Source organism: Harpia harpyja, chromosome 8 (assembly GCF_026419915.1).
Source record: "Harpia harpyja isolate bHarHar1 chromosome 8, bHarHar1 primary haplotype, whole genome shotgun sequence".
Lineage (NCBI taxonomy): Eukaryota > Metazoa > Chordata > Aves > Accipitriformes > Accipitridae > Harpia > Harpia harpyja.
In genome coordinates, this window is record NC_068947.1 from 49,981,777 (window position 1) to 49,999,960 (window position 18,184).

Sequence of the window (18,184 nt, forward strand, 5' to 3'; positions counted from 1 at the left end):
CATTGAATCCAGAATGTGAAAAACATTTACTGCTTTCTTCCTGTCAGAAACTTAACAAGGAATGCCAGGGTTAAGCCCACTGTACTTGAGTGTAGTCATGGCTTCTTTGGCTTGATAGTTGTGAGAAACAGTCTTACTTTTTCCCTTTTAAAAAAAAAAAAAATTCCCAAACCTTACCACTTTATTATATGAGGGCCAATGCTGAGAAGTCTCCAAAATAATGGATGTGCTTCTGTTGCTATATGTTCAAATTGTAAGAGTTTTTGATGTCCGTGGTTAAAATGTTCTAGCAGCTTCACATTACAGTTGAGTCAATTTAACATCTTTGCCACCACTTGGGGAAAGCTCGCTGTTCTACATCCTTAGCCATGCTTTCTTCTCTCTGCTTTGCGTAGGCTCTAGTCTGGTAGTGTAAATTATTTAGTTCTTTAACTTTTCCCCCTTACCCTCCCTCTAAAATACCTTAAGTTTTTGACATGTTAGTTTTTCACTTTTAATCAGCTTGATTCACCTTGCTGCATGAACAGGCAACTGGAAGAATTAGCGCAGAATCAGCGGGGGTTGTGGCTGAAGGCTGGGAAGGAAGAGAAAGTCTTCTTTATGGGAGGGTTTCATTTGACTTAAGCTGTAACAGGAAACTTGTACCTTCACTATTTTAGCCACCAAGATTGGCCTTCAGTAAATAGCGCGCTCCATTTTTGTCTACAGCTACAACTGTAAACAGTGAGTTAATGCTAATGTGTATTTGAAGGACTTCTGAGCATTACATCTGTTTGTATACGTGCACATAGGTAGTCCTTTAACTTATTGACATCTTGCTATTGTTATGTGAGGTTTAGCTTACAAGTGTGATTGAGAATTACATCCCGAGCCTGCATCGTTCAGTTTCTGCCTTGCACAGTTAGGCCTTGTGGCCTTATCATGTGTAGTTTCATATATTTTTACTTGTGAAAATGTCCTAATTTCAGCCAGACCCTTCAGCCTTTCTGTGTGCAGTCACAGCACAGCTTCTCACCTTAAGAGAAGAAAACCCCTTGATGCTTGTGGCATTCTGGTTTCAGTTTACGGAATGCCAACAAGAAGGTAGGATTTGAGTGAAAGCAGATTGTTCTTTTCTCCTTTTATACTTCAGGTAAAGTCTTGCAATGAAAATACACGATTTCTTATCAAGATGTAGTACAGGAGGAAGGCTGAGCAGCGGTGTTCCTGAAGTCTCCAGGGAGTAGAATTCAGTAAGCTTTTGGTAAAATGCCGGAAGACTTTGGGTTTGCAACTGATGTGGGTGGAAAAAAAAAAGGTGAAAAAAAGCAGACTTGAAACTGGAAGCTTCTGTGCCATTTTCCATTTTCTGGAAAGGACGAGTAGCAGCTGAGGTTACATTGTACAGACATTTAAAATCTTGATGGCATGTTTTCCCACTGTAGTTCTGAAATTTGTGCCTTTCCTCCCCGTACTCGGGAAGATACAGAATTGCTCCTCTCAGCTTAACCTCACCCTCTTCTAGAAGACAGAATTTTAAATTTTGTTAGAGTGAGAGACTACAAAACTAGGATCTGGTGTTTGCAAGGGACTGCTGGAGCGGGATATGGTATACACTGGCTCCAGGAAGCCTGTTGTACTTTGCCACATTCATAGGTGAGGGACTCTTCTTATCTGATTTAGATTTTTCCTGAAGAAACTGTATCAGTGGTGTAAGCAAGCAAGTGGGGGTTTTTTGCCTTTTTTTAAAATCTTATGGCAGAAGCCTACAGAAACGTTTTCCAAACAAACCAGCAAAACCTGATCTCAAAGATTTAGTGAAAAAGAGCACTAACAATTTAAATTAGATGTGGGGAAAAACAGGAAGCACCTTTCCAAGTGTGAACAGTATGTCTGATAGACCTAGGTTCCCAGCCAACATTGCATCTCCAAGTTTTCCTTTGAAAGAGATCTGGGGTGTTACAAAGGGTTTGCATACACAAATGAGTCTGAAGAGTCGTCTGCTTCATTCTTCAATATCCCACTTTTAAAAATGTTTGCCTTGTCAAATATATGAACAGTGAGACTTAATTAAATTTTTTAAGGTAAAGTTACTAGTGGAATCAATATAAGCCTCAAAGTTACAGGTTAAAACAAGGTGATGTTCATTTGCAGTATTGGATAAAAATTCAGGTTAATTTACTGGCTGACTTATGTTTTCATAACTTGGAGCTCTAGTTTCTTCTACATTGTGGCTTCTATGTATCGCTGGTTTTAGCACTTGTCATCTTTTGTCTCAGCTTTAGTCAGGAAAAGCAGGAAGAACAGATCCAACATCCTTAGCACAATTCCTGTTAAAGTTCACAAAAGAATTCTTGAAATCTTTGTACATAGAGAAGAAGTGTTCAGTTACTTTTGATGTTGAATCAGGAAAGTTCTGACCAGTGCAGATGTTTGCTCAGTTGAGTTTCTGGCTTCTGTATAGTCTTTCATCCCATCATACTGAATGTTTTTTTGCAGTCACTTGCTCTCATCTTGATTTCCTTTCTGACATCTCTAGTTACGCTCAAGACCTACGCCTCAGGCATTTTACTCAACCTGAGGTATGACTTCCATTTTGCAGAGTGTACCCTGATTTTTCTTAACCCAGCAAAACTGGTTGTATAGTGTAACTTTAGGTCTTTCATCTCGGTGTTGTCTTTTATAGCCATGTCAATATTTATTCTTATGTTTAGAGAGATTTTTTTTTTTTAAAAACCAATTGTCTATTTAGGGTTGCTGTCCTACTGTGATAACATAGGACGTCAACCCTAAATATTCCTGCTATACCCATAATACTGAACTGTGTTCATGTAATTACCCAGAACAATTCCCCAACAGCTGTCTCTCTTAATAAAGCCCATGTTTAAATTTTGAAATTTTTCATTTGGGTGTTTCTGAATATCATCCTGTCCAGTGTGCTTTATTATTGGTGCTGTAGGTGCTTACTGTGTAGTGGTTTATTTTGGCCATTGATTTTCTTTTGTTATTCCCTGACAATGTCCCTTGATGTTCATACATTATTAAGGTCAGTACAGACATTTTTATGAAACAGATGCATGTGCATTAAAACCTTGTTAGGAGATGTTACCGTATTTCTTTTCTTTGCACACGTAATTAATTCAGGTTTGACTTACTGCTTCAATGGAAGGTGAAATCACTGCTCAAGGATGCAATGGTAAAGTCCCATGCTTTTGAATTTTAAAATTATATTCTCATGGCGCTGGATTACCATTTGTGAGCTGGTTCACTGTCTGTCTTGCCTGGTGAAAGGTAGTAAGGATTTGGAGCTCATATGCTGTAGCCTGGGATTCTTCGTGGCAGGGTGGCCAGATGCCAGTTTCTCCTAGAGAAACAACTTGTTAGATCCTGGCCTGGTCAGTTCTGGCAGTGATACATGCTCTCTCTCATGGGTTTTTTCCGTATCACCTCACTTACATGAGAACGTGATTATCGAGAATGATGTTGCAAAATAGGTCCTTCATCCGACCATACAGATCTTGTTCGAGCCCTTGTTGGCATTGGGCCTCGATGTAGTATAAAACCTGTTTTTTGCTGAACACGTGCCCGTGCTCATTTTAAGAGCTAAGTTAGTTGTGCTCAGCATTGTTGACCTTCACATAGCAAAACTTGACGAAGGTGTTCTTTGGTGGCTGGCTTTTTTTTTTTTTTTTTTTTTTTTTTTTTTATTCTGACACTAGTCAGTTGGCTGTCTCACCCAAAGGCTGTCTTCTGCAGGATTTAGAATTTAATCCTTGTTAATCAATTTTTTGAAGTGGATATTAATGGGAAAGAATGGTTTGTGGTGTTTTCAGAATGCTTGTATTTCCATGTATCCATGTCTGGAAGAAAACCAGTGTTAACACTCAAGATGCCCACCATTACCTGAGGATATAGAAAATTTGGACATGACTAAAAATCCCCAGTAGAGGAGACTAAATAATTGTGTAAAAACTCCTGGTTCCACTAGATGAAAAAAAATATTTTCTAGTGATTGACACGAAGAAATGTTACTAAATCTCTAACTATTGCTGAAAACCAAGGGAAAAGTATATGCTCTTAGAGGTAGTTTTATTTATTGGTCCCTTGTAGGTCTCAGTTTAAGCTGTTTAAGTGCATTATTCAGGAAATGGTACCTTAAATCTGTTTTGCAAGTGGCTGTGGAAGTCTGCAGCTGTCTTCTCAATGAGATTCTTGCAGAGAAAATGCTTTCCATCAGCTCTCAGATGAGGTATCCAGAGTGAGATGCACTTATTTAAAAACACTTTTCTCCTTTTTTTGTTGCAACTGATGTTCTGAAGGTCACTGTGCCCACTGCAAGTTGCGTTGCCAAGTTTTTTTGCAAGGAATTTTTAGGGGACATTGAATTGTTGAGAAGTTTTGTTTCTTTATTTGTTTTTGAGATCAGCACCTAAAAACCATTCAACTTTAAAGATTTGACTTTTTAAATCTCTTCTGGGGTGCCAGGTTTTATTTAAAATTGACCTTTACATTAATGTTATACTGTGCTTAAACTCTGAATAAGCGTTAATCAATTTGAATATATAAAGGCTTCTGGCCAGCTTCTGCACTGACATTGTTTTATAGTATCAGTATGTTGCTGACAGATTCAGTCAAAAGCAAGATTTATCTTAAGTGACTGAAAGACTGTAAAAATACCAACGAACAAAATTGATTTTCAGGGACAATGTCCCGTGATGGTATTCAGATTGGATTTGACTTAGAGATTAAAAAATACTGTATGGCTAACTCGTGATGGGACATCCTTTAATGCTTCTACCTTTAACGCAAAGCTCTATAAAACTGTCCTTTGTGTGAGAATAAATCATTATGTATCTGGCATGCAAAAGAAGGCTAACTGACTCTAGAAGTACTTGTTTCACGGCTAATTCATGCTGTGATAAACATATTTTAATTTAATTTCCTTGAAGGGAAGCTGGAGCTGGACATTCAAGCATTGTTTTCTGTGAGCTATTCTCAGCGTGCACACCAGCAGTCAACAGATGTTGTTCAGTTCATTTCAATTTCAGCACTGTGAATGCCATTTGGCCCTAAGTTAGAGAAAAAGAAGAGCTCAGGCAGGGAAGTGTTTTAAAAGAAAAGAAAGAAAGTGGGGGGTTTTTTCCTTACCTAAAAGGCAGAAAAGACAGGACAATCTTAATTTACTTACTGTTAAGCTACAGAATCTACAGCCTAATTGCTTTGCAGTTGCACTGGCCATAACCCTTAAGGGGAGTGTACCTCCTCGGTTGCAGAAGAGTAGGGGTTGGAGAGAGGTAAAGCTTCAATGGGTAATGTTGCTTGAAGTTCTTTGAGAGGGTAGTGTTGCTAATACAAAAAAAAAAAAAAATCCAAGCAGGCTACTGTGATAAATGATCACAGATTTTTGAGTAGTCTTAGCTGATTGAAGCGAGTCGTCAGCTGCTTGATTACACGTAGAGCTTGGTGATATCAGGGGGATGTCTTAGTGTGGGGAGTATAGAAAAGTTCTGTAATGGTGTTTGTCAAAAAGGATATTACAGGTTTTATGATAGCGATGAAGAAAATAGGATACCCATCCAGATCCTTTCTTCTGCTGTCACTCTCCTCTTCCCTTTATTTGATACTTGAATGCTGGGAAGGTATGTATACAGTGTGTGAAACATCTAATGGAAATGAAAATTGAGATTGGCAGAGTTTTACTATTTATGGTATTAGTTCACAGATAAAAATTGCTTAGCAATGACGAACAAACAGAACTTAAGGTGTGGGGTTTTTCTTCAGTTGAAGGAACCATTTTTTTAAGAAATGGTTATTCATATCCTAAACCAGCATCAAAGTCTCATGTTGGAAAAGACTATTCAAAGTTGTATTTGAAGTTAACTGGAAGTACAACCCCCTGAAAGAGTATTTCAAAAGCACCTATAATAATGCTTCATGCTTATTTTGAACCTTTCATACATGGAAATCCAAGTGCATTAGGAGTGGAGGGGAATTTTGTTACAGCCTGCAGATGTGTAGACTTGAAAGAGTGGAGGGAAGATGCACAAAACCACCCTGTGAAATGATAGTAAACCTATACTCTGTGCTTTATGGAGTTGCTTCCCTTTTTCTCTCCACTGGACAAAACTGGCTGCTTCAGAAGGGTCACTGTTGTTAGTTGTCTGATGAGGTTTGATTTTTGGCTATGTCTGTGGTGGGGGTGGCAATACGAAGAATTCCTTGCATGGTATGATCCTATATATCATCCTGTGTATGTCACAGAAGCATGTAATTGTAATGACCATTTGTGCCATTTGAAGTTAAGATAAAGAAAAATGAAGTGAAAGTACAGTATTTCTTAAGAAATTATTGTCTTGTCACAGACAGCACGGTAAGTCGTGATAAGTAAGTCAAAAGATACTTCATGGAATACTTATTTCTTTTCAAACACATCATCTCTTCATGTTCACTTAGTCTTGATTTTTACTTTATTTATTGTGCTGTATTATCGAGGGGCTTCTAAGGCCTGAATGTGAGACACTTTAAATGAAGGATCAGTCCTTTGGAAGGACCTATTTGCTCATCCAAGATCAAGACTGAAGTAGTCTGTGATGTAGTTGGTAGTGCTAACAGTTTTCATGCTGCAGACGGTTGACTAGGGTCTATTTATGAGAAAGTAAGGAAAAAGTCTATCTGTTCTCATTGTGCAGCTGGGAGCTTTTGCTTGAATGCATACCAGTCTGTACTAGCAAGCTGTCCTCATAATACCTCTGCCCAGTGATGTCTGGGGAGTAAAAGCAGGCAGGACTACTTATAATGTGATCAGGTGACATCAACTGAGGCCATAAGACTTCTTCACTCTCTTGGGCTGTCTTAGGACCTTTCTTGCTGTAGCCTTTTTCTGCTTCTCCCAAGCTACAAGTCTCAGTTGATCATGAAGCTGTCTACTGGAGCTCAGCTTCAAGGCAGCTTGCTTATTCCAGCTCTCTTGGCTGTGAGTGAGTAGAAATGAAATCTGATGTAAGTTATGGTACCAATTTCTTGTGTGATTTTTTTTTAAGTTTTCTGTTGTTTTGTTATGAATGAGAGGTACCATTTCCTAATTCTACTTCTGTAGCATTGGCATTATTAACACCTCAAGGAGACAGTAGAGAGCTTGGGAAAGAGAAATGGAAAATACACCATCCTTTTCTTAGCTCTAAGTGAGATAAAAGTTCAGAAGTCAGAAGACTAGCTAAGAATCCTTCTGCCTTTTTTTTCATTGCAGTATACATGAAGCTTGAGATCTGAACCTGCTATGACTGACCCAGACGTCCTCACTGAGGTCCCAGCAGCTCTCAAACGCCTTGCCAAATATGTGGTGCGTGGCTTTTATGGCATTGAACATGCTTTGGCTCTGGACATTCTCATCAGGAACCCCTGTGTGAAGGAAGAGGACATGTTAGAGCTCCTTAAGTTTGATAGGAAGCAGTTGCGGGCTGTCCTCAACACCCTCAAGGGTGACAAGTTTATCAAATGCAGGATGAGGGTAGAGACAGCTCCAGATGGCAAAACCACCCGTCACAACTACTACTTCATCAACTACCGTCTTCTGGTTAATGTGGTGAAGTACAAGCTGGACCACATGAGGAGGAGGATTGAGACAGATGAAAGAGACTCCACCAATCGCGCCTCTTTTAAGTGCCCCATTTGCTTCAGCACTTTCACAGACTTGGAGGCCAACCAGCTGTTTGACCCCAGGACAGGTAAGAGTACAGGTAACAGAATGCTGTTGCTCTCTCCTTCATCATGTAAGTGCTGGACTTTAAGGAAACATCTTGGGCTAATTCTTTTGAGCCTGGCCAGAGATATTGGGTACTCTGTTTCTGCAGGTGGTAAATACTTGAATAAAATACAAAAGTACTGTAAATCCTTGCTGTGACCTAACAGTCATATTTTGCTGCACCACTGGTAGTTGTTTTGGTAGTGGATGCAGTAGTTCTTATGCAGTCGGTACAAACAAATAGCAATGTTGGTAAAATGTTTGTACAAATGTTTTGAGTGCCAAGCAATAGAGAAATTGAGGTCTTATCACAATCAAATTAAAGGGTGAATGAGACAGTCTGTCCTTTTTGGAAGCTGGTGGCTTTTCAGTATAACCTGGTCTTGCCTGTAAATTTTATGACTTACTGGTAGTTTGCAGAAAGGGCATATATATAGTTGACTTTGGTATGCAAAAAATTTGTAATTTAGAGATGATCATGCAAGGAGTGAGTTGTTACTGTTTAATTTTCTCCTAGCCAGTTCATTATACTGCACAACCTTGCTTCCCCAGTGTAAAGCAGTATCATGAAAGTTAAAAAAAATTAATTACAGACTTTATGTGGTTGGGAGTAAACAAGATTCTTATTCAAGTGTGTGTCTCGGTCTCAGTGGAGGTGCATATCTCTCATGCATATAAAATAAGAATCTTTTCTGGGTGTCATTGTCTACAGGGGCAGTCCAAATACTTTGTGTCTTCTGTGCCAGGGAAGAAAGGGAAAAACACCTGCCCCTGATAAGATCCTATTTTGCTAGTGTAAACTAGGATTATTTTAGGGGGAAGGCAGGGAGCAGGGTTTGGGTGTTTGGCTTCCACCTTCTGAATTAGTTTCTCTACTTTTTAATTCTTTTCTTTGAAATATTTGTCCTGATCTTGCTTTTTCCAGAAAAATAAAAGAGCAAAAGTCAGGAGAGCTCTCAGAAACATTGGAGTGTGGTGCTTTGTGTCAGTTATCATAGTGAGAAACTGTAAAAACTCATTGTTTAGTGGTCCTGAAGCTTTTAATCTAGGGTTACATCAGATGTCTAATCTGCTTTGGAGAAGGGCAAACACCCAACAAACGTTCAGCCTGTCATTTTCCCTCTTTCCTGCCTCCAAAGATCAAGATCTGTGAAGCTCCTTTTACGTGAACAAATGTGAAAACGATATTTAGTACTAGAGAAGCAGAATCCGCTAAGTCAAATAATGACCGTTGCTGTAATTCAGCGCAGCTCTCCGAGTAGAAGTTGTTCCCTCATGGAGCACCAAAACCAGCAGTGCCAGCACAGATTTTCTATGCTCACCACCGAGTACAGAAACTGCACATGCTCTCTACAGTAATGATCATCTGTGGCAGCTACAGTTGTGGGTGTTGGGCTGAAGGGCAATAGCACTTTTGCAGTTTGCTTCATTAAGGAGAGAGCAGTGAACCTGTGCAGAGAACAAACATAGTTGGGAGTGTGAGACAGTCATCCCAAGGGGACCTGTAACACTTTGCAGGTGAATCCTCCCAGCCTGTGTGGGCAGCGAGTTCCAAGAGCAAAGAACTGGCTGTCGAGGAGATGCAGAAGACAATAATGCTGGGATTCAGCTTTGACAGCAAGGCCTGTGCTCCAGGAATTGATGAGGTCAACCGAGGGTTTTTCTGCAGTACAGGCGCTGGCTGCCTTCACAGTGCAAAATCATTCACTGGCACACAGAGTGTTTTGCAGTTTTGCTGATGGAAAGAAAGGTTGAGTGCTGTTTTCTCAGCAATCCCCAGCAGTTGGTTTCCGTCAGTGTTAATGCAAATAACAAGACAGCCAGTTTACCTTCACTTACTTTCAATAAGAACATACGTGTTTAGAATTTATGTATATTCTGTTTTTCCTTATATAACTTTTAAGTCAATGATAGCTTCGTCTAGGTAGTGTGTGATGATACTGTTGTTTCTCAAGAGCTTTTACATGAAAACCAGTTTGGATAGGGCTCTCCAGTTACTGTTTAAGAAGGGCTCATGCTGTCTCCAAACCATGAGATAGCTGCTTGTTTCCATTCCAGGAAAATAAGTGAACAATTTTGTTTGGTTTTTTTCAGTGAGAATGGCTGCTTTATATTGCAGTGGATTGTGTTGTCTGCATAGGTTTCCTGCTCCTTTGGAATTCCGTATTAGAAAAGAACTGAGACACCTTTGGGTCTCTCACAGAAGGGAGCTTATGAAGACAAGGCATGTAGAGGAACAAGGTTTACTAGATAGTGAATAGCCATCCTTTTCCAACCATGTCTTTAAGCCCATTTCAGGGCTGTACATAAACCTCTCCCATGCATTGAAACTCATGACAGTACAACTGCTGAAGAGTAGCTGAAAGCCACATGAATTTCAGTCATGGTTTACCTGAGCTACTCCTGGACTGCAACCATGTTGATAACATTTTCTGAGTTAAAAGGCCTGTGGGGCCAAAGTTTGTTAGTCCATGGAGCAAGCAGAGCATGGAAGGCATTCTCTGCGCTAGACTAGAGCAAGCTGCGACCTGTCATTAAAAGACAACCTGTTTCACTATCTGCTGCTTGTCTTTTTGTCCTTGTCAGTCAGAGCTGGGTATGATTTAGATGTCTTATGTTTACTTCTGCTTCACTTTCCTCTTCCCTAGTTAAAACTCAAATGCAAACTCTGAGCAATTATTGTAGAATGAAAGTAGGGCTTTTTCAGCTCTGTGCTCTACTCCATTTGTGAATAATTTTGAAATAAACTGAGGTAGTTATTTTTCATCCAAAGATGTGATTATTCATGGTTTTGGAAGGTGGAAGTGTGTCTGCTGAAAGAAAATAATCGATAGTAACAAGGATATGTTTTCAGGGCACATAGCTATAGATGTGCTTTGGTTGCTGTTCATCAGATTTATTTGGAAAAATATTTTTGAACAGAGTAGCAAGTTTGCCACTAAGGTAATTTTAAATGTAGATTTAAAATGGTATAAATGTTACTTTGAGAGTGTGATATCTCTGTTTTTAAAAGTATTGTATGATTTTTCTCCATACCTTTTTCTGCCATTAAACATCTCAAACCAAAAAAGCTCCAAAAACTTACTGTGCTGTCAAAGGTTGAACAAAGGTTGTCTGGTACTCGTAGGAAGTTCAAGGACAGGAATTTTGCAATGTTAAACAGTCAGATGGTGAAAGTCAAGGTGACAAAAAAACCTAGAGTTTTGCTGCTGCTTCAACTTGGAAAGTGATCTTTTGAAAAGTGAGAAGAAAAGAAACATGTTGTGTTGGAGGAGTCACTTGGTTGACCAGTGAGTGCCTGCCAGCTCTAACCACGGTGTGCCCAGGTCATGAGTTTTAGTCCCCTATGCTCTAAATGAAGAGCTTGAACAGATCTTCAGATATTATGTTTTCTCCTCAGTGGCAGTTTTTATTGTTGCCTCCAAAGAAGCAGTATCAGTAACTTCTGCTTTTAGAGGCAAACAGCCTGGACACTGGGTGCTTTTATTTTGCAAAAGTTTGCTGTGGAAATTTTTAGCAAAGCTAAGAAGATCTTTTTCATTCAAGAGGTCGCAGATTTGCGGTTTGCCTATTGACCTGGTAGTGCCTTTGACAGGAATTGGTGAAGGCTGGGTTGTTACGCTGAGCGGACAGTGCTTACCCACTTTTGTGAGCGTTTTGAGATCTACAGGAAGAAAAATAGTAATGCTATATGAATGAAAGGTGTTACTTCTAGCCTTGTGTTTCAGATGGGATGGCTGAGAAAGGAAAAAGATTGTAGTTTTCCTAGAAGATCCTAATATAAGCACTTGAAATATAGATCATTGCCTTTCACTTGTGCCATTGTCTGCTGTCTACCTGTGCTCTGATTTTTCATCACTTTCTATTCTGCATGTGAGCAATTGCACGCAGCTGCCGTTGTGATGAAGCCTCATGTAGGTGGAAAGCTGCAGCTATTCCCTTAAACAAGGTAAGGGCTATGTCTTGAGGCAGGGATGTACAAGAAAGTTCAACTGAATAGCAGTAAGAAAAGCCAGCTGTTAAATGCATACAGTGAATAACACTGCTGAAATCCATCTATTCCCAGAGCTGGGCTGACAGTGAACACCAACATATGGGTTTTCAAGTGTTTCACCTAGAGATAGAACATTACTTCATCAGGCTCTTACACAGGCCTGTGGGAAGAATTTTCTTCTCTGTGCTTTTGAATGTAGAAACTATGGAAATTTGGTTTCTGTAGGCCAATTCCTGATATTGCAGAGCAACCAAAACAACTCGATACCATCTTGTGGATTGGATTTAAAAAAAAAAAAATTCTTGGAGAATTAAATATGCACAAGTCTGTTCTGTGGAGTTTGGGGGGAAGGAGAGGAGGAGCTGCATTGTCTCACCCAGTAGAGGGAGCTGTCTTTTCTCTATACATACGCGTTTGGGTTGATTAATTTATTGAATGTCACAAAACTGGAAATTATGTTCATGGATATGTGTTCTGTAGCGTGATTAATTGGATCTGGCTGGGGAAGGTCTCTCTGATGTATCCTGTTCTTATACCCTAATCATATTTGTAAATCTAGTGTAGCGTTGGAGTTGACTGTCAAATTCAAGGTCAATTTGAAAGGAAGTATGTGACTAGAAACTGCAAAAGGGAGAGTGGAGTTGAAGTGAAGGAGTGACAGAAATGAGATCCCGCAGTGCATCACACTATTATTCAGCCCTGGATTTCCTTAGGTATTCTAAATGCCAAACCGTATCAGGATACTCACCAGCATAGCAGGTGAATTTGATGTTAGAAGGAAAATATAAGGCTAGATGAAGTAGTTTTTCCTCTGTTCTCTTCTACCTTTGCAATATAATTTTTATCCAGTCTTGTGTTTCTTTCCCTTCTGTTACTGTGAAGAAAAATCTTGATGTTAACAGTAAATTGTAATTATAGTTGGTCTCTCTCTTACGTACATCTATACATTGTCCTCACCATAACATTCAGTTAGATAAGATGAATAACAGTGGAAGGAAAAGGATGAAAGATAAGTGGGTAACGTGAATCAGGAAGATGATGCTGTTGGGATGTTCTTAATTGCTGTTGTAATCACTGGAGTCTTTTGTTGTTATTGGAAATCATAGCAGCTAATTACTTGTCTACTCTTTGCCCTCCCACAGTTTGCTCTTGGTTTGATGAATGATTTTGGATATAGCTATCTTACTGTTCCTGAAGATGCACTGTAATAGTAACATACTGTGTACCCGGATCCCTTTCTTATTTTGTGTGCTGATATGAAATTTAATTTGGGAAGAACAGATTGAAGGTGGCAATATCAGTTTTATAGAAGGGAAGACAACACCTTGAATTTCATTTTAACTCGTTTTAACTGTCAGCCTCTCATGTCATTTTTGTACTTCATAGCAGAATTGCACATAACGTGTTCAGAGACTGGTTTTCTGTACCTGTCACAAGGCACCTTATATCACATTCAGGCAGCCTGTATGCAGCTGAGCGTTTGTATGGTTTGGGCCCTGTTACTGAGATTCGAAATTTGACTAGTCTTTGATTTTTGCTTTGGTCTTATGTGTTGACTTGTAGAGCTACTGCCTTTTCTTCTGAGTGCTCAGCTTTTCACTTCATCCTCAGTGAGCTATTGGGAACACATCTGTCTTCTCTTCTTGTTTTGAATTTCCACTTCCTCAGGCAAGTTCTACACTAGCTTCAAATCTTCCTTATCTGATTCAAATTACTTTTGAGCCTGTCCTGTCTATTTTGTTAATTTTTTCTTATGCTTCCCCTTCTCCCTGTTTTTTGCCTGTTCTTGTGGAGCTCTTGTGTCCATTTCTGGTACATCTCTTTTTGTGTTCTGTCCCTTCCAGCCATTAGGAAAAAAAAAAAAAAATCACTTAAAGCTATTTATTCTACATATTCACACTATGTAGTCAATCCTGTTTGATCTTTATGGTGTTGATTCTTGTCCTTTGGGTTCAATGATTTTCAGAACAGGCATTCTGGATAGCTTTGTCTACCATGTACTGCCGTGCATGTGCTATATGATATTACCACTACAACAATTTGCGGCTTTTTACCAGCCAAAATCAGGACTTTAAAAGTCTTTTTGTAAATTGGCATACCAGAAACTTCCCTTGAAAAAGAAAGGATTCAGAGCAATTCTGTTTTGAACAACTTCAAATTCTGTGAAGTTGGTTTTTTTTTTTTTAATTGTTGTTAGCTTTCCAAGTGTATGTAAACCCATCAGTGTGATTTTTCTTGACTTTACAGGCGCATTTTGTTCATTTTGTTTGTCTGTGCTGCCACTGAGAGCTTTTGGCAAACACCAACAGAAGGAAACTGCCCATGCTCTGCTTAGTTTCTCTGTTTCTATTCAAATTTCTGGCAAAAGCTCCAAGAGTATATCTGTCAGCTTTACTCTGCTTCAGCTTGATAAGGCCTGGAGCCACAGGGAAGGGAAAATTGAGAAAAACATATCAGAATTAATGCATGTTTTTCTAAAAGTAAGAATACTCTTTAGAATGACTTGAAAGGGATGTGTAGGTTTCATCTCTACTTGAACTCTTTCCCTGCGGGTTGGACACCCTGTCTGGAAGATAACTATCTAGTCTAACCACAGATCTCTCAGCTTGGTGGAGAAGCAGGTGAAGGTAGTGTTAGCCTGTGCTATGCAGAACATCAGACTGGAGGATTCAGAAAAGCTGTTGCTCGTAGAGTGCTGGCTGGTCACTTCCCTGTGTTCCACATTGACCTCTGGCTGGTGTGCTGTGTCTCTTAGGTTAAAGACAGTATCTGATAAACACATGCCCTGACTTACACTATTGATACCTTTTTTTTTTGTCTGCAAAGGACATTTTATTATTAGAAGTGCAAGAAATAATTGCCCTTCAAGTAAAGGTTATCACTTTTCACTCTTCTCTTGGCTTTGCAAATTGAAATAGATAACAGCAAGATCTCTCTAAAATCTGTGAATATTGCTAAGCCATTTGCAGTGATGAAAGCTGGACTGTAGCATTCCTATCTTTTACTCTAGTGACTTGCTGTTCTTTTGAAACTGCATCCTTGGTAATACCATCTGCAAAGCATGTCATCCTTTTAGGCATGGGTATCTGTAAGTTGGATCAGGAGCTCAGGGAGAATCCTGTTACTTGTGTTGCAGTCTCTCTGCTGTTGGATACAATTTGAGGGTGTAGTATGTTGGCTCAATAGGTATTTTAGGGTAGTCTTCTTGGTTGAAGTTTAAAAAAAAGTTCCTTAATTCCTAATAAGCTTCCTTTGGATATTCCCTGTGTCCAGTTGCGTCTTTCTCTGCTTACTGTCTGGATCAATTTATCCACAGTAGGACAGAGGGAAGAACTCTTGTCAGCTCAGAGTTGCTGAGGTCATGCATATGAGCTGGAGCAGAAATAGCTCTTACTGAGGAAAGGATTCCTCTCTTCTTTTACAATTTTATATTGAATATGTATTAAATCATCCGGCGCTTCTGAATGATCAATAATTTGATGTGTGTCTCATGCAGTCCATTTTTTGAATGTTTAATTTACCTTTTCAAGAGAAATGTCTTTGAATGTTCAAAAATTCTGTTACAGTATTTTTAATTTAGTTGGGCTAAAAATGGTCTGCACGCTGAGATGAATGAGCAACTCAGTGTTCCTCTAGGTAATACAAAGTGGTTCTGAAGGTGCTTCTTTTTTTTTTTTTTTTTTTCCTTCTATTTAAGACATTAAATGTTACATTGCTTCCCTTCTGTAATTGCAAACCCAGGTCAGCCGGAAGGGGAAACCATAGCATGAAATGTAGACTAATATTGTTGTTGTGAAATGCAGAAGCAAATTCAGTTGATATCTTTTGAATTTTCTGGAGTTTACTACCTAAACTATGCCCAAGAAATAAATACATGTAGGCAATTCCGCCTATACATTGCAGGCTGTGATCAAGTTGCTATTTCACAACTGAGTTACAGCACTGCTATGCCTGTAGAGCACCTTGCATGCCTTATTCTTCACTGGTAACCTGCTGTGGCTCCCTGGCAGAGCTTATTAGCTTGTATCCCATACAGTGCTCTGGAGAAACATATTTTGAACTGCTGACTGGGCCCCTGGACTGTCTTTGTATAGCTGCACTGGGTCCTTGGCCAGAAAAAACTAGTGTCTTTTTGTTTTCACATTGAGATCAGAGTAATACACATGGTGTGTTTTTTCCCAAAGTGCTATCAGGGTAGAAGTTAGAGGCCCAAGTGTGTCCATCCTACTGAAATATGTCTTCCAGCGCATGCTGCAGGTCAGGCGTGGTGCTGATGCATTGTCAGTGTTGCCTGACGGGTGGTGAGATGGCATAGTAATACTATAATTATGGTGGTCAAAAATGGTAAGTCCCGATGAAGTAACAGTAGAATGTCATAGGCACCTGTATGAATCCTTCATGAGTCTATGAGTAAGTCTTGTAAGATTGGTGGTAACAGGGGCTTTACTGTGAAATGCTTCATTAGGTAGATTCGATCAGCTTTTCTTCAACTATTCACAAGTTCTGCAGGGTGAAGTGGAAAGGGAAAGTATCTGTGGTCATCTGGTATTTCTTCAAGAGGCAGTATTTTACTTAAGGATTTTTTTTTTTCCCCATTTTCTGCATGTAGCTCTCAGATGCACCAGAGATGTGTCTGTCTTTTTGCTATGTGGAGGCACATAGCAGAAACTTCTTGCCCATCTGAAGGAGTCTTTTGGGAGCCCTGACCAAAAGGTCATTTAAACAAGTAGATGTAGAAGTCTTGAAAACACTACTAAGCTGTACACAAACTCTAGAACACAAATGAAAGCTGCCCAGAATGGTTTGCTGAAGTCAGTTCCGGTTAGAGGAGTTCTGACTTGCTTGGTTTGAGTGTTTGGAACTTTATAGTATTTTTTTGAGGATGAAAAGTAAGTCCTCTACAGGCAGAAGTAGAAATTGTAACACCTTGCAAGGTAAGATGTTATACCATACCTTGCAAGGTAAAGTGTTCCAAGTTCAGTTGCTTCTTGTTAAAGGAATATGCCTTCTCAGGCGGGCCTAACGTTCAGTATGTCTAGTGAAGTAGTCTTCTGTTCTTTGATCTCTTTTTCAATGCCTGAATTTGAGACTAGCCTGATGAAAAGCAGTTGTGGCAGAAGAGTGAAATCTCTTACTCTTGAGGGATGGGAAGAGGAGGGAAGAGACTCTTTCTCTTCCCAGTCTGGTAAAGTGCTTTTAGGTTGGTGTGGGTGGTTGTTTTTGGGGGTGGGGTGTGCATTTTTGTTTTGGTATTTTTTGGTGGGTTGGTTTTGGGTTGTATGGGGTTTTGGTTGTTTTTGTTGTTTTTTTTTTTTTTTAATTTTGGGGGGGGGGTTGCATTTAGCTTTTCACACTTTAAAGATGCGAATACATTGTCATGTGTTGAAAAGGTCAAAGTTGGTCCCTGTTGCCACTTAATTCTGTACTCAAGAGGTGTACATTTGAACCTTGATCTGTGAGTTTGGACAAATATCCTTTCCACTAATCTGTTACATTGTCTGAAAAATTAACAACTTCCCCTCTGGCAACATTCAAGCTGTTCTTTCTGTTATCATGTCAGTTCAGACTGGTTTCCCAGCTTACCAAGAAATATCAATTGTATGAATGAGTGAAAAACATGGGGTTTCTGTAGTGAGCTGATCAATTGTGCTGCAGGGGGTCCAATGAGGATGGTTTCTGCTAGCCAGTTTTCACAATAGCTGAGTATTGTGAGGATGAAGTGGCTTGCAGGAGCATGCCAAGTGAAACTGCAGCAGGTGCCCTAATGGAAATGCTTGAGAGCTGGCAGTAATGCCATCCCCCTACATGCCAAACATACACTTTTTGCAGTTGCCATCCACACATGCCCAGCCAGCGCACAAAATCTGCTTTCGTTCATTTACAAGAATAAGAACTATTTGTGTCCCTGCTAGATTCAATCTGGTTCTTAAACATGGTAGATGGGTTTGAGGTTACCAACAGTAATCTCAAATCCAGAGCAATATTCAAGTTCATTTTAATAGGAAGTTGCTGGTTCCTTCTATCTTGTGTGACATTTTGGGGCAAGAAATTTGTCAGCTGGTTTTCCAAAAGAGTGGCCGACTGCTGTGAAGCTGTGTGCACATCAGTGTTGTAGACAAAGGTTATGTCAGTATAGTAGTTGGAGAAATGTAGGCACAGCATTTGGGTGGATTTGGGCCAAGAGATTTGAGTGGATTACAAAGTTAGGAAGCAAAGCAAATGTTCTTTGTTTCCGTTAGCCTTCTGTTGAGCTACAAGAGAGCTTGATCTTCCACAATGTCTGAAGCTATTGCACATTTCAAAAAGGTTAGGTGTGCGAATTGGGATATTGTGTCAGAAATACTCTTTCTGAACCTGGACACACAGCCTACGAGGTAGCCAACTCAAGGGATCTATACTTTGGTGGTTCTACTTAAACATCGCCTGATACACATGCTTGTGGCAAAGCAACTCTTGAAAGAAGACGGCAG

The 18,184-nt window shown here is 39.7% G+C and overlaps 1 protein-coding gene across 2 annotated transcripts in view; it reads left to right on the top strand.

The window, feature by feature from the left end:
• GTF2E1 (general transcription factor IIE subunit 1) overlaps nt 1-18,184 on the top strand; it is a 56,966-nt gene that overhangs the window by 1,615 nt on the left and 37,167 nt on the right. For both annotated transcript variants that reach the window (XM_052795166.1, XM_052795167.1), the window contains exon 2: nt 7,226-7,703. In XM_052795166.1, the coding sequence (XP_052651126.1) occupies nt 7,256-7,703 (448 nt within the window). In that variant the 5' untranslated portion in view covers nt 7,226-7,255. The remainder of the gene's footprint in view (nt 1-7,225; nt 7,704-18,184) is intronic.